Source organism: Lipotes vexillifer, unplaced genomic scaffold, assembly GCF_000442215.2.
Source record: "Lipotes vexillifer unplaced genomic scaffold, Lipotes_vexillifer_v1.1 scaffold12, whole genome shotgun sequence".
Lineage (NCBI taxonomy): Eukaryota > Metazoa > Chordata > Mammalia > Artiodactyla > Lipotidae > Lipotes > Lipotes vexillifer.
The window spans coordinates 1,249,382-1,264,131 of record NW_006796716.1 but is presented as its reverse complement, the minus strand read 5'-3'; the positions used below and the strand labels follow the sequence as shown (position 1 = coordinate 1,264,131).

General features: G+C 34.4%; 1 protein-coding gene and 1 pseudogene across 6 annotated transcripts in view; one reads left to right on the top strand and one right to left on the bottom strand.

The window, feature by feature from the left end:
- GTF2I (general transcription factor IIi) overlaps nucleotides 1–14,750 on the top strand; it is a 104,849-nt gene that overhangs the window by 51,073 nt on the left and 39,026 nt on the right. Inside the window, exons 9-11 of one of the 6 annotated variants that reach the window (XM_007468759.1) lie at nucleotides 5,718–5,774; nucleotides 7,797–7,853; nucleotides 9,758–9,820. In XM_007468759.1, coding sequence (XP_007468821.1) covers nucleotides 5,718–5,774; nucleotides 7,797–7,853; nucleotides 9,758–9,820 — 177 coding nt within the window. Of the gene's footprint in view, nucleotides 1–5,714; nucleotides 5,775–7,796; nucleotides 7,854–9,757; nucleotides 9,821–14,750 lie in introns of all 6 variants that reach the window. The other 5 variants (XM_007468758.1, XM_007468762.1, XM_007468761.1 and 2 more) reach the window with 5 other exon arrangements.
- Nucleotides 13,305–13,636, bottom strand: LOC103072809 (transcription elongation factor B polypeptide 1 pseudogene; annotated as a pseudogene).

Here is a 14,750-nt window from a genome sequence, read left to right as displayed (position 1 = left end):
CCCGTGTCCCCTGCATCGGCAGGCGGACTCTCAACCACTGCGCCACCAGGGAAGCCCGACTTCTTTTTTTTAAGAGTTTTTTTTTTTTTTAAATTATTTTATTTTTGGCTGAGTTGGGTCTTCGTTGCTGCACGCGGGCTTCTCTAGTTGCGGCAAGCAGGGCTACTCTTTGTTGCAGTGCGTGGGCTTCTCACTGCAGTGGATTCTCTTGTTGCGGAGCATGGGCTCTAGGCACGCAGGCTTCAGTAGTTGTGGCACATGGGCTTAGTTGCTCCACGGCATGTGGGATCTTCCCGGACCCGGGCTCAAACCCGTGTCCCTTGCCAGTGCAAGGCAGGCGGATTCTTAACCACTGCACCACCAGAAAAGCCCAAGATTTTTTTTTTTTTTTTGATGTGGACCATTTTTAAAGTCTGTATTGAATTTGTTACGATATTGCTTCAGTTTTATGTTTTGTTTTTTTGGCCGGAGGCATGTGGGATCTTCTTACCTCCCCAACAAGGGATCAAACCCACACCCCCTGCATTGGAAGGTGAAGTCTTAACCACTGGACCACCAGGGAAGTCCTTCCCCCTTCCCCCCCGCCACCACCACCACCACCGTGGGGATTTTGCTGGAGATTGTGCTGAATCTGTAGACTAATTTAGGTTGAATATCTTAATATTGAATCTTCTGATTCATGAGCATGATATATGTATCTTATCTATTTAGCTCTTTCTTGATTCCTTTCATCAGTGCTTTGTTTTCAGCATACAGGTCTTGTACATATTTTGTAAGATTTATATCTAAGTAATGTTTTTCAGTGTTATTGTAAATGGTGTACTGTTCTTTTACAGTTTCAGCTTCCAACTATTTATTGCTAATGTGTAGAACTACAGTTGACTTTTACATACGGACCTTGTATCTTGTGACCTACTTAAAATTCATTTATTAGTATAGCAACTATTCGGGAAAAAAAACTTTGGGATTTTGTAAGTAGACAGTATTATTTCTTCCCTTTCATTTTCTTGTGTTAATTGCACCAGCTCATCAACATTCCAGTGTTACGCTGAATAGTAGTGAGAGTAGGCATCCTTACCTTGTTTGCAGTTTTAGAAGGAAATCTTTTCTCTGTGAAAGCTGTAGGTTTTTTGTAGTTGCCCTTCATCAGATTGAAGAAATTTTCTTCAGTTCAGAGTTTGTAAAGAGCTTTTATGGTGATTGGATGTTGAGTTTTGTGAAAGATCTTTTCTGTATCTCTGGAGATGATTACATCATTTTTCTCGGTTTAGTCTGTTGAAATGGTCATCAACATTAATTTTCAAATGTTCTCACTAATATCTTATAATAACATTTTCAGATGTTCTTAAGAGATATTAGTTAGAAGTTTCTTTTCTTGTGAATGTCCTTATTTGGTTTTGGTAATACTGGCCTAAGTGAATTGGGAAATTATATATTTGAAGAATTTTTTTGTAGAATTGATATTATTCCATTTCTATATATTTTTGGTAAAATTTGCCAATGAATCCACCTGGACCTTGAGGTTTCTGTAATGGAAGGTTTAAAAATTGGCTCCATTTTTTAATTTTAAAATTTCTTTTAATCATTGTAGGTCTGCTCGGGTTACAGATTTCTTCTAAGAGTCGGCAGTTTGTGTCTTTTAAGGAATTTGTCTACTTTGTCTTAAGTTTTCTTTCTATTTTTTAATTTTAACGTTTGCAGGGTCTGTAGTAATTTAATTATAGTGATTCGTGTCTTTTTTTTGTTTGTTTCTTATTGGTTATTCTAGCTCAGGGCTTTGTCTTAAAACTTGGCAATATTGACATTTTGATCAGGCAGTTCACTGTTGTCAGTATCTGTCTTATGCTCTGCATTGTAGGATGTTTAGTATCCTCCCTGGCCTCTCCCTGCTAGATGTATACCAGTAGCATCTCCCTAGTTGTGACAATCCACAACGTCTCCAGACGTTGCCATATGTCCGTTGGGGACAGTATCACTTCCAGTGGAGAACCATTGCTCTTGCTCTAGAACTTTCTCAGTTTTTTTCTTTTTTCCTCAAAGATCTAGCTTTTACAAAATTTCAGTGATTTTTTGCTCTTATGTTTCTTTCTTTCTTTCTTTTTGGTTGTTTTAATTTTAATTTGGTTTTATTTTATGTTTCTTAAGATGGGAGCTTAAATCATTGAAATATTTTCCAATATAAGTACTTAATGCCATAAACTTCCCTCTTAAGCATTAGTTAACTGCACCCTATAAACTTTGGTTATTTTCATTCATTTCAAAACATTTTCTAATTTCCCCTTTGTCCTCTGGTTTACATAGAAGTGTAGTCTTTTCTTTTCTTTTCTTTTCTTTTCTTTTAGTGGCAGCACCGCATGGCTTTTGGGATCCTAGTTCCCTGTCCAGGGATCGAACCCAGGCCCTCGGCAGTGAAAGTGCAGAGCCCTGACTACTGGACTGCCTGGGAATTCCCTGTAGAAGTGTAGTCTTAATCTCCACATATTTGTGGACTTGTCAGGTAGCTTTGTTACTGATTTTAGTTTATTTCCATTATGGTTGGAGGACATTCTTTGTATAATTTCAGTTATTTCAGCTTTGTTAAGGTTGCTTGGTGGTCATTCAGGCCTGCTATATCTGTAGTGGCATTTCTCTTTACTTCTATCCACTACAAAAGTATTGAAATCTCCAACCGCCTCTATTTCTCCTTTCCAGTTCTTTCACTTTGCTTCATGCATTCTGAAGATCTGTTGTTAGGGATCACTATACTAGAAGCTCCTTTTCCCTTGGGCTCCTGTCCTGGCAGCCCCTTTCCAGTGCAGACCGTTGTCCTGATTTGTAATAACCTAGGTTAGTTTTGTCTGTTTTTGTAGTTCATATAAATAGAATCCGTCAGCATGTATCAGGCTTCTTCTGTAAACATGTAATTTGTGAGACATTTTGTTGGGTATACTTGTAGGTCCACTATTTGCATTGCTGTACTGTACGGTCATCCTTTGGTATCCACAGGGGGATTGGTTCCAGGGCCACCCCCCAGTATCAAAACCCACAGATGATCAAGTCCCTTATATAAAACGGTGTAGTATTTGAATATAACCTACAAACACCCACCCCTATACTTTATTTAAATCATCTCTAGATAACTTAAATATCTAATACAATGTAAATGCTAAATAGTTGCCAGCATGCTGCAAATTCAAATTTTGCATTTTGGAACTTTCTGGGATTTTTTATTCCCGATATTTTTGATCCATGGTTGGTTGAATCTGCAGATGCTGAATGCAGGGATACAGATGGCTGGCTGTATTTCTAAAATGCTTTTTTAAAATGTTTAAAACCCACAAACATAATATACATCTGCCCAGGTTTACGGAATCTTACATGATATAACATGTTAACTATGTTATTGACACCCTTCTTTAGGCCCTTCCAATTCCCATTTTTTTCTCTGTTCCTCCTGAGTTAACCATTTTCTTGAAATTGAGGGTTGTCCTTCCTGATAACGATTTTATATTTTAAATGCATATACATTCCCACAGAAACATCTTTGTATGTGTATCCAGGCACCTACATTTTATGTATTACATTTTCTGTTTTTAAGCTTCACTCAAATGGTATCATACTGTATATGTGTTTTGTATATGTTCTTGTGTGTCATTCAGTACAAGTTTTTGAGATTGACCTATTTTTGTCACGTACAGATTTAATACTATCATTGTGACAATTACCTGTGTGATTATACTGTAGTTCCTGTGTTCATTCTCGCACTTAAAATCATTTATGTTTTCTTCCAAAACTTTCGGTATTCCAAAATAGGCTTGGACACATCTCTGTGTACCTGTCAGTTTTCCTCTAAGATGTTCTCAGATGTGAGTGTTGGGAAAGTGATTTGTCTGCAGTGACTGTTAGACACTCCCGGAGTTGTGCGGGTGAAGTGTGCTGCTGATCTTCCGACAGAGTCCAAGTCATTTGCTATTATAACATGTATGGTTAAAAGTAAACAACATAATTTGGTAGTGTAGTGATATGTGAAGGTATGCTGGGCAAATATTAACCAAAAGAAACCAAGTTTAGTAATATTAATTTGAGGTCAGAAAGGAAAAAGATAACAAATATGAAGAGTAAGAGTATATAATTTGTATACTAATAAGTCATTAGGTTAATAGAATAATTGTTAATTTGTGTATACCTAACAGTGTAGCCTCAAAAGTCTAAATAAAGGATTGATATAATTTGATACAATTGATAAATTTGTAAATGGAGTCATGTGGGAGATTTTAACAAATGATGAATGCTTATAAATGGTAAATAGAGTATTTGAACTCTGAAATTTACAAACATAAGCTAGTTGTTGTATATCCAGAGCTCTTTACCCAGCAAATAAATGTTTATTTACAAAGCATGGATCTTTTACAAAAGTTGACTTTATATTTGTTCACAGGTAGCCTTAAAGAATTCCCCGAATATAATGTAATTAGTTAAATTAGAAGTCAATAATCATGTTATTTAAAATAGAAATTCTATACAATGGGAATCCTAAGAAATACACTAAGACTTAAAGAGGACCTAATTAAAATAATTTAGAACAGAACAATATCGATAATGATACATAGCTAGACTTGTGGAAAAGCAGCTAAAGCAGTATTTAGAAGTCAGTTAGTACATTTAGCTATCATTTAATTTATTTCTTCTGTATATTTTTACCCAGGATCACATGACTAGGAGGCAGTGAATCTGGCATTTGAATTCAGGTGTCTTTCATTTATCATCTTGCTCTTAGTTGAGATTCCAAATACAAATAATTTTTCTATTTTCTATGAAATTGTTTTCTTCTATGCTGTGTCCTTTATTTATAATGTGTAGTTTTGTGCCTCTTCGTGAAATCCGTCATGCATTTGCAAAGCCTTTCAAAAGTCTTAAGATATTTTCCAAAAAATATTCAGAGGTAGTGCAGTGGTTTGTATTCATATTAATGCAAGGACATGTTTATGTTAAGTAGTCATTGAAAACACAATGTTTTGTTCTCTTTTAAATCTATTACTTTCACTAAAAGCATAATACATACAGGTGTGTTGTCAAAATCTATAGCATTCTGTGAAGGTTTAATTAACACAAAATACGTTGTATGTTAATAATTGGGAAAAACCACATTAAGTTATTAAAAAGTGTTTATGGATCTTCAGGAAGGGAGGATTCTGAATTGTTTGTTTGTCATGTTTCTATTTCAGTGGAGATTCAAGCTTATTGATAGGTTAATTGCGTTATTTTAGAGATTCTGAGGAAGGTGTAACAATTTGATTCTGCATTTTTCTTTAGTATGACAAAATATTAAGCCAAATATTTGGCAAGGAAGAAACAAATGCACCTTGTAAGATATATCTGCACTTACAATCTGTATGAAGTAAAAGTTGCAGTTTGCTGTCATGAACATTACCCATATCCACCATTTTAGACATATTGTTCCCATTCAATTCATGTCGAATTAGTCATTTTCAAAATTTCTTTTGACTGTCTATATATGAGTTTATCTGAATACACCTTTTCCATTCACTAAGACCATAAATTGACACCATTCATTTTGTCAGTCTTTTCTTTTCTTTTCTTTTCTTTTTTTTTTTGCCTTTTTTGTTCATGAAAAGGCTGTATTATTCCATATCTCTCGCCCAAATTTGTTTGCTGAAGTGACCCAAAATACATTTTTGGGATTACTTTTGAAGTATTATCTTTGTATCCCAAAGCAGGCCCTTCTGAAACTGATGATGTTGATGACAAACTCCCCCTTTCGAAGTCTTTGCAAGGTATAACTTTTTCACTTCCATTTTCCCACATACTGTTCTTATTTAATGTTTCTTTATATTGGACAGACTGTGTTTTAGTATTTATATCTGTATTATTACTTTTCTAAATGGAAAAGGAAAAAGAAATGTATTGGCCTTTTTTTTTTAAACATATAAATGAACTTCACAAGCAACAATTTTTCAAAACCAATTTTCCCTTTTGTGAATCTAGTAATGAATCTCGAAATGGGTACATGACACACTTTCATATTTAAGGTAAAGTACACATTTATACCTTATATCAGAATAGTCAGAAATAAGGCTTATATTGCATAGTTAGTAATGTAAATATCAATAAGGTCATATTGATACTTGGTTTTTGAAAGGTTGTAAGATATCATTTGTAAATCCCTAAGTTTATTTATTGAATACCTCTTTGGGAATTTCTGTGTAGTGTTCCCTAACTTGATGATCATAGGCTATTTGTGCTGGCTTTTACTTTACTTCTGTCTATTCTGGCTTTTAGCTCATAAGATTTATTTTATTTAGCTTTACTTTTAATATAAATGTAATTGCTTATTTCAGATTTTTAAAGAACAAAAAGTACACGTAGAATCATTGTTTACATGTACTCTTGTAATATTCTGACCGGGTGGGACAATCACCTTAATTTTTCTTATTCTTATCCAATCTTGCCTTTTTAAGTACTGGCCTCTTCTCCCTTATCTCTCATTGTTTTGACCTCACATTTTTGTTTTCTTTGGCATTGTAGTCAAAGAACCCAATGCTCCATAAATTCAAATGTTAACGTTTAATTGGGGGGTGGGGGCTGTGTGTTGAGAAAGCATATTTAAGAAGTTAAATAAAGAAATAATTCATGGCTACAGATTTATAGATTTATCTAGTGTTTTGAGCTCAGGTGAGTTTTCAGAACATGAAATAAGTGGAAAAGAATCCCAAGATAATTATAGCACCATAAAGTTAGACATTGAAAACCAAAAACATTTTGTCTTTGCATGGCACTTTAAATTCAAAGATGCTAGGCATTGAATGACAGTGTTTGTAGTCAGTGCTCTTTAAAAATCAAGATAAAGTGTATTTGAAACCTGTGTCTGGGAATTGTACCTTTAGTATAGTTTCTTTCATTAGTTACCAATGGATGACAAAATAGACCTGATTTTGCTTCCCCTCCCCCTTTGTGCTTTATTCTTCCTTATAGGTAATATATTTTTACTTATACACGAATGCAGTGATTTTCAATCTTTTCTATGTTAGTAGCTCAGACATTTAAGGACAGAGGATAAATATTCTGGGGCAGTTTGGGCACTTGTCCTAATTGGCTCTCTTGGGTTTTAGAACTTCTTTCCTATTTGAGTAAAGTTTCTTCTCTGGTAGGATGAGCCTGTTTACCTTTTGACTGCCTAACCTGATACATTGCTTTATGTTCCAGTTTTTAGAAGCAGGCAGATTATATTACCTGAATTAAAATGCTTTTGAGACTAAAGGTAGTATCTTAAGTTTTAACTTATGAGTTTCCTTTAAGTGCAACTTTGATTAAATAATGGGGATTGAGTTTCCATAGCTTCCACCATAGTAAAAATGGAAAGCAGGAAACATTTCGCAGCCCAACCTGAACTTGTTTATCTAGCCTTGATAGAGTCTATGAGCAAAGAAGAAATTTACCCTGGTGTGTGTTTTTGTGTGTGTGTCATTGACAGATGAGCATGGCACTTTGAAACATACTGTTCTACTTCTCAAATTCTAACCTCTATCAGTAATTACATTGTGTAGTTCCAGTAACTAATAGTAAATCCCCAAACCTACTTCGGTTTAATCTATATATTTACGTTTTAAAATAATTTTTTGAGCTTTCATACAGAAGTGTTACATGTTTTTCTGAATTAGGTAACATTGTTTGTATTAACTGCTAAGGAGTTAAGGAATCAGTTTGTATTCATGTTATTATTTGCATTGTTACCTAGTATCTCTTCTTCCAATACCAGTCTTTATTGGTTTATTATATGTGGTATATTTTCTTTTTAGGAAGCCATCATTCTTCAGAGGGCAATGAAGGAACAGAAATGGAAGTACCAGCAGAAGGTTAGATACAGGGATTTTTACTTTGCTGTATTTGTATTATGTTGTTCTGTACTATAGAGAATATTATCCTTAAAACACCTTATTTGGAAATGAAATGATGATTGTTATGGTATGCCTTCTTAGCCAACAGGTTGTTTTTTTAGTCCTAAGATGATACTTAATATACCTCTTTTACTGTACTGAATAATAAAGCATATGGGGAGGAAAACTTAAGTGGTAAGTACAGCTCTTCATGATGCAAAGTGCTGCCCATTTTTTCTTGGTCATTTTTTGCCATATTTTGAAAGAATGGTTTTGATAGTTAGAATTAAAATTATTACTGGCTCTGTTCATATTTCATTTTAAAACATACTATTAGTACCATTTTTTAAAGTAGGGTAATGTGTTCTCCATACGATTAATGAAAGAAAGATCTCCTCTCGGCTCATTTTTATATTCACAGCCACCCCATGGACTGCTTTGTCTCTTAGCCAGCCATCCTCCTTTGATTGTAGGATTGAATGGATATTCAACTATGGTACAGCTTTTTTAGTTATTGGAATCTTGAGTTAAATGGTTACCATGCAGAATGGCTTCCTGTTGCTAAGCCGTTTAGATAGTTCCAAAAAGAATTTTTGTAGATTTCTCCCAAGGAAAATAACTGGTTAAGGTAACTGGACATTGTTTTAGAATTATTATTTCTCACATAAACTGGTTGTGTCAAGCCTTATTTTTTTAAGAATAAAAAGGAACTCTATTCTGTACCTTTTTATTCCTTATATTTGCTTTTTTGTTTTATTTTTTTAAAATCAGTAATTTGATCGTTTACTTTCTTCGAGTGGAGGGAGTTCTGAAGGTCCCTGGAAAGTTGACTGATCTTTCCAAATTCAGTTGTAGAATTAGAGTATTCTAATTGGAATACATTTCTTGCAGAAGTATTGAAATGCTCACTTTAAATAATATTTTAAATTTCTTGTTGAGTTTTTTTAAGACGATTGTGTGGATGAAATTTTTTTTGTTTTCTTTTACTGTGTGTAGGTAATTAGATATTTCCTCTGTGACAAAATCCTCTGTTTTGGATAGGCAGTATTTACAGCAAGGAGATACCTATATACAAGACAAATTGTACTGGGGTTCATTGGGCAATGTGAATTAGATATTAGGCTTTGAACTACTTTATTTTTGAGGAAATTTTTATTGTCATATTGCAGTGTTAATAGAGTCGAATTGAAGTTCGGTTCTGTTCTTTATTCCTTTACTAACAAGTAAACATAATCTTTGGCAAATCAATTAATCTCTCAACCTTTGCAAAATGAAAAGAGAGTTGATGAAGATACTCTCTAGCTGAGCTTCCAGCACTAACATTCTGATGTACATTTGTTTTGTGTAGTAACACAAATATTTAATTTTGTAAAGTATGTTGCATATAAAGTTAGGTGATACAGTCCTGTGTGCATTTGTTATAGTCACTGTTTTGATATGAAGGTCCCCATTGCAAAAAATTTGATTGTGGTTTTATTTACAATATAAGCCACTCCTAGGATTTCTGAAAGGAGAGGAGAAATAGTTTAAAAAGAATAATAAAACCTTTGTTTTTATCCTAGTGTCTTCTAGTTACAGCAGGAAAATAATTGTGACTTCATTATAATTTTATTCCTCTAAAAATAAAAGTTTTTTGAGTCCATTAATGCAGGTAATTTGGTATTGTCTAATAGTTTTCCAGAGTTTCTCTACTTTTTATTTTCTTTCATCCCTACGTACAATGAAAAGGGTCAGATATTTTAACTTAACAAATATGAGATGAATTAAAATGCCAGTAAAATTTTATAGTAGGCTGCTTTTGGAATATCAAATCAGTAAAATGTTGGAACATAATAGAAAGTGCTTTATAATGAATGTCATTTTAGAATTTTATTTCTTTCAAGATTCTACTCAACATGTCCCTTCAGAAACAAGTGAGGACCCCGAAGTTGAGGTGACTATTGAAGGTTAGTTATCTAAAAGCATTGATTCCAAAAGTTTACTTCTGGTCATAAAAATATTTGTCACATTCACATTGCTAAGTATGCATTTCATTCATTCTTAAAGGAAACTTGTGAAAAAAAACTGAAGCATATATGTGTATGTGTGACCAAAGCAGCCCATATCCCACCAGCACACCCAGTGCTTTGGGAGTTTTAGACAACAAAAGTAAGCCGTGAAAATGAGCAGTGGGCCAACCTATATACTTTCCATCATTGGGAATAGAGAATTTTTAAAAAGTGAAAACTATGACCAGACTGGATGCACACAAAAACAGATTTATAACCTGTTATTGGGTGTGATACAAGAGACTTAATTAGTACTGGAACCCCTGTGTCTACCTTAGTGAAGTGGAGGAGGTTTTGATAGTTTTCCCCCATAAAATGCAGTTAGAGGCTAGCATATAATCTGTCCTTCAAAACTTTTGAAGCAGCAGCTACAAAAGTGTTCTAAACTAATCTCTATAGCTAAAGTTGCTTCAAATGTAGTTTTTTCTTCAAAGATAGTGCATGAATGCAGATGAGCCAGTTTGTCCTGAATTATTTAAAGATTCAGCTAATTATTAACAGTATCATGCTTTATATTTAATAATTATTAAATGTATATTGATTTTTTTTTTCCTCTGAAGTTATCTCACACTATTCCTCTATAAGTTTTTTCTCCTCAAAGTAGGTTTTCTGTAAGGTAAAAATACAGCTCTGTTAACCCCCGCCCTACTGCAGTGACCCTCTACTCAGTGGTAGATGGCACTTTATTGTGTATACATCTAAAAATAATTTGATGTATATATACACCCACGCATATTTCGTTTTGCGAAAATATATGGGTGTTTTCAGCATAAAGCATTATAATGAACAAATAAAATACACACATATCACATTTTCCATAGTTTTTTTCCCCCATAACTTTACATCTTGGTACTGATCATCATTTTTTTTTTTTTAACTGCTACATAACCTTTCTTGGTTTGCTATCTTTGTCTGTCCTTTTTTTTTTTTAAATAACCTGTCTCCTACTGGTGTCCACTTGGTTATTTATGGTGTTTGGCTACTTCAAGCTATTCAAAGTGTTTGTCTTCATTGCTTCTAAATTATAAGTTGATTGGTGGCTTTTACCTAATATCAGAAATTTTCTCATACTTTGTGTGTTAACATCTCTCTCAATTTAATATACATATTTTATCATTAACATAATTTTACTAACCTTAAAAGCAGTTTTGAATTGTGTCCAGTCAAGTAAGTAAGTAATTAACTAATTTGTCCACACTGGGCGGCATGTGGGATCTTAGTTCCCCAACCAGTGATCAAACCCCAGCCTGTTGCACAGTCTTAACTGCTCGACTGCTAGGGAAGTCCACAATAATTGAATTTAATTGCATTTGAATTTGAAACTCAACTATGAGAAGAAAATCTGTAAATATTATATTTATATTATTAACACTAAGAACCTTTTCCTTCCTATAGAGATAAGAAAAATTGATGATTAAAATTATTAGCATATAGCTTTTAAATAGGAGTGATAACCACATTGATTTATCTGAAAACAAATCTTAAAACAGATAAAGGCTATGTTAGAATTGTTTAGAGAATAAACGCTTGTTTTTAATAGTATAAGAACTTTAAAGGGATGTCAAGATAATTATGAAATAAATGGCTTATAAACTTGAAATGTGTGTCAATCTTTTCAGTTTTAACTCTTTGGAGGGAGTGATAAATCCCATTTCTTTTAAACTAAGACACAATACCAGAAGTTTGATACATCATCCAAATTTGTCAACAAGTAGAATTTTGCTATTTAGGCTGCTGCCTTATGTTCAGAAGACCAGTGAAATACCAGGTCTGTGTAACGTAATTACTTTTCAGGGTAGCATTTTCTGTGGGATATGTGTTTATGAACAAACTATGATATACCAACTCTAATTAAATTGCTAATTAATTGTTATCCATACATTAAAGGAAGGTAAAATGTAATCTGTGATACTAACAAGGCAGGTCAAATGAGAACTCACATGCACATCTTTTTGATAAGTATATTGTATTTTTTTCTGGAAAGATGATTATAAAATGCTAGAAACTAGGGAAATACCCATAGTTAGAAAATTAAATTTTGATACATTCTCATATTAGAAAAAATATATTGGCATTGAAGTGGTAACTTTTTTTAAAAAAAATATGCGATCTGATAAAAGACCCCTAGTGTAATATGCTTAGTGAAAAAAAAAAAAAGTGCCTTTCAAGAACAAGTCACCTATAAAAGGAAAAGTGTATCTAGAGAACTATGTTAGTTTTGTTAGTTTTGTTGTGCTTGGAAGGAAATAAGATAATCCTGCTTGCCTGGGGGTGACTTTTGTTTTCTCATATTGTATCTTTCTGCATTTCCCAAAAAGTTCATAGAAAAGAAAAAAGAAACTTTGTCATCAAGTAAGTTTGTAAGATTTTCCACAGTACTTTAACCTTGATATCTTTATTTGCAATTACGTGACGTTATGAAGGGTTTAATTGAGATTGACGCAGACACATTAAACTGCAGGAAATAGTCTATTGAGCTGAGATGTGCTCTTCCATTTGTGGTGATCAGTTTGTTATTGAAGACAGTGGTGCGCGTGTATAACTTTTGGTACTTAGGTTTGGGAAATACCCCTTGGAGTAATATGGCTCTGCGTGCCTTAATTTCATAAACATCATGACTACATTTCTGGATAAAATCAGACTGTTGTCAGGTCTCTGACACATGCATGTCTTTAATAAGTGTAGAGACAGTCTTACCTAAGAGTTGTTTGAGGTCTGGCTGTCATGGGTGTGCTAATAACGGGAAGTGTTTTGCTTGAGAAGAGGTCTCCTTACAGTGCAGTTCACTTTCAGTGCATTTTCCCCCCGAACTTGAGTCATTCACAGATGTTTATTCTGCTGTGGCCTAACCCCCTGATTGTTTCTTAACTTAATTTGTCTTCAAATTGATTTTTTAAATTAAATTTATTTATTTATATTTATTTATTTGGCTGTGTCAGGTCTTAGTTGTGGCGCGCGCGGGCTTATCTCTAGTTGTGGTGTGCGGGTGTTCTCTCTCTAGTTGTGGCGCGTGGGCTCCGTAGTTTGCGGCATGCTGCCTCTCTAGTTGAGGCACACGGGCTCCGTAGTTGTGGCGCGCGGGATTAAGTTGCCCTGCGGCATGTGGGATCTTAGTTCTCCGACCAAGGATTGAGCCCGAGTCCCCTGCATTGGAAGGCGGATTCTTTACCACTGGACCACCACGGAAGTCCCTTCAAGTTGATTTTAAATAGATTAAAAAGGTTAATTTCGTGTCTTCTTAAGTAAGACTCTTTTTGAAATTTTAAATTTTCTTCCTTAAATAAATTGAAAAATATACATAAATATTTACACACCAGAATGCAGTTCACAATACCACCTGTATATGGACTATACTTTTTGGGGGTTTTAAAAAATAATTTATTTAACAATCTAGGAAGTTTGCAGCCATCAGCAGTTCCAGTGCAATTTCAGGGGCAGTTGGAATTCAGGAATCTCCATGGAGCTGTTAGTGTAGCAAACCTTGTAGGTAAAATACATGTATACTTTTGATAGCACACTTGAAGGGATCTTTCTAAAATTGACTTCATTAGTTTCGTTCTCAGCAAACTGACCTGGGCCACTCAACATGGCTTTTATTGTTCCTGATGTTAGCGCATGTTCTCTTTTTACAGTAAATTCGTGACCATCCGAAGATAACAATTTTACATGCATGGCATCAGGGCCCTCACAGCCACCGTAGGTTTTCTCTTCTCCATCCACTATGTTCTTACGAAATTTTGCTTTGCGTCCACAGGAACTTTAGTAGTTTCTCATCACCTCCGCAGCAACCACTGTCACCGCACCGGGTCCCCGCGCGCCACCACAGCCCTATGCCAGGGCCACTTTGGATAACACTGTTTTAGAGGTTGAATAGTTGGATTTCATCCTCTGATGGTATCCTTTTTTATGAAATTTATGCTTAGGACATTCATAAATACTTGGCTGCTGCACAAAATTAAGGACTACACTATTCAAATGTTCATTTAATCAGTCCACAAATACCAGACACCTTGTATGTGCTGAGGGCTGTACTAGGTGCTAAGGTGTGAATGAGATAGGCAAGTCCATTGGAGAGTTTTGAACAGAGAAGTGATAAGTTCTGTCCTCCTTTTTGAAGAAACAGGGCTGCTGTAAAGACTGACAGCAGACCATAGTGGAAGCAAAGCTATTGTTATCCAGGGCAGAGAGCGAGGTGCTGTGGAACTGGATGGTGACAGTAGGGGTAAGGAGTGACTGAATTCTGGGCATTTCTGAAGATAGAGCAATGGTCTTTGCTATTTGTCACTGTTTACTTATTATGCTTATCTTATAAATGTCACATGAGAGTTCATAGAATCTATGTAATTGGGTAGGTTATCATTTGAATACTTTGTATTTTCAACTTTATAGTTGCTAACAAATCACTTAGTGAGCATCCAATTATTATGTAAAAATTAGACTTCTGGAGCATTTAGGACCTGGGTCCATGGGTGGAAAATGCCATCTATTAATTTGAAATGTGTAGGGGTAATTAATTAAGAGAAAGAGTGCCCGGTTTATTTTGATTTGTTTCTTTTACTTTGATTAGGTATCAGAGTATTTGATAAAATATTACCAATTTGATTATGTTGAAAAGAGTATCAGAAAAAGTTTTATATGCTATTAATGCATTCATCAAGAATTGGATGAGTTTAGTAACACATTTTAGCTCTGAGGTCTGTATTATCTATAGGCATATTTGCAAGTATGTTGCAAAAAGGAAAACAGGATTTTTTTAGATAGTAATTTTGGGTTAGGGTCTGTTACTGCCCTTTTTCAAGGGGTGGGAGGCTTGTTTTTTTTTTTTTTG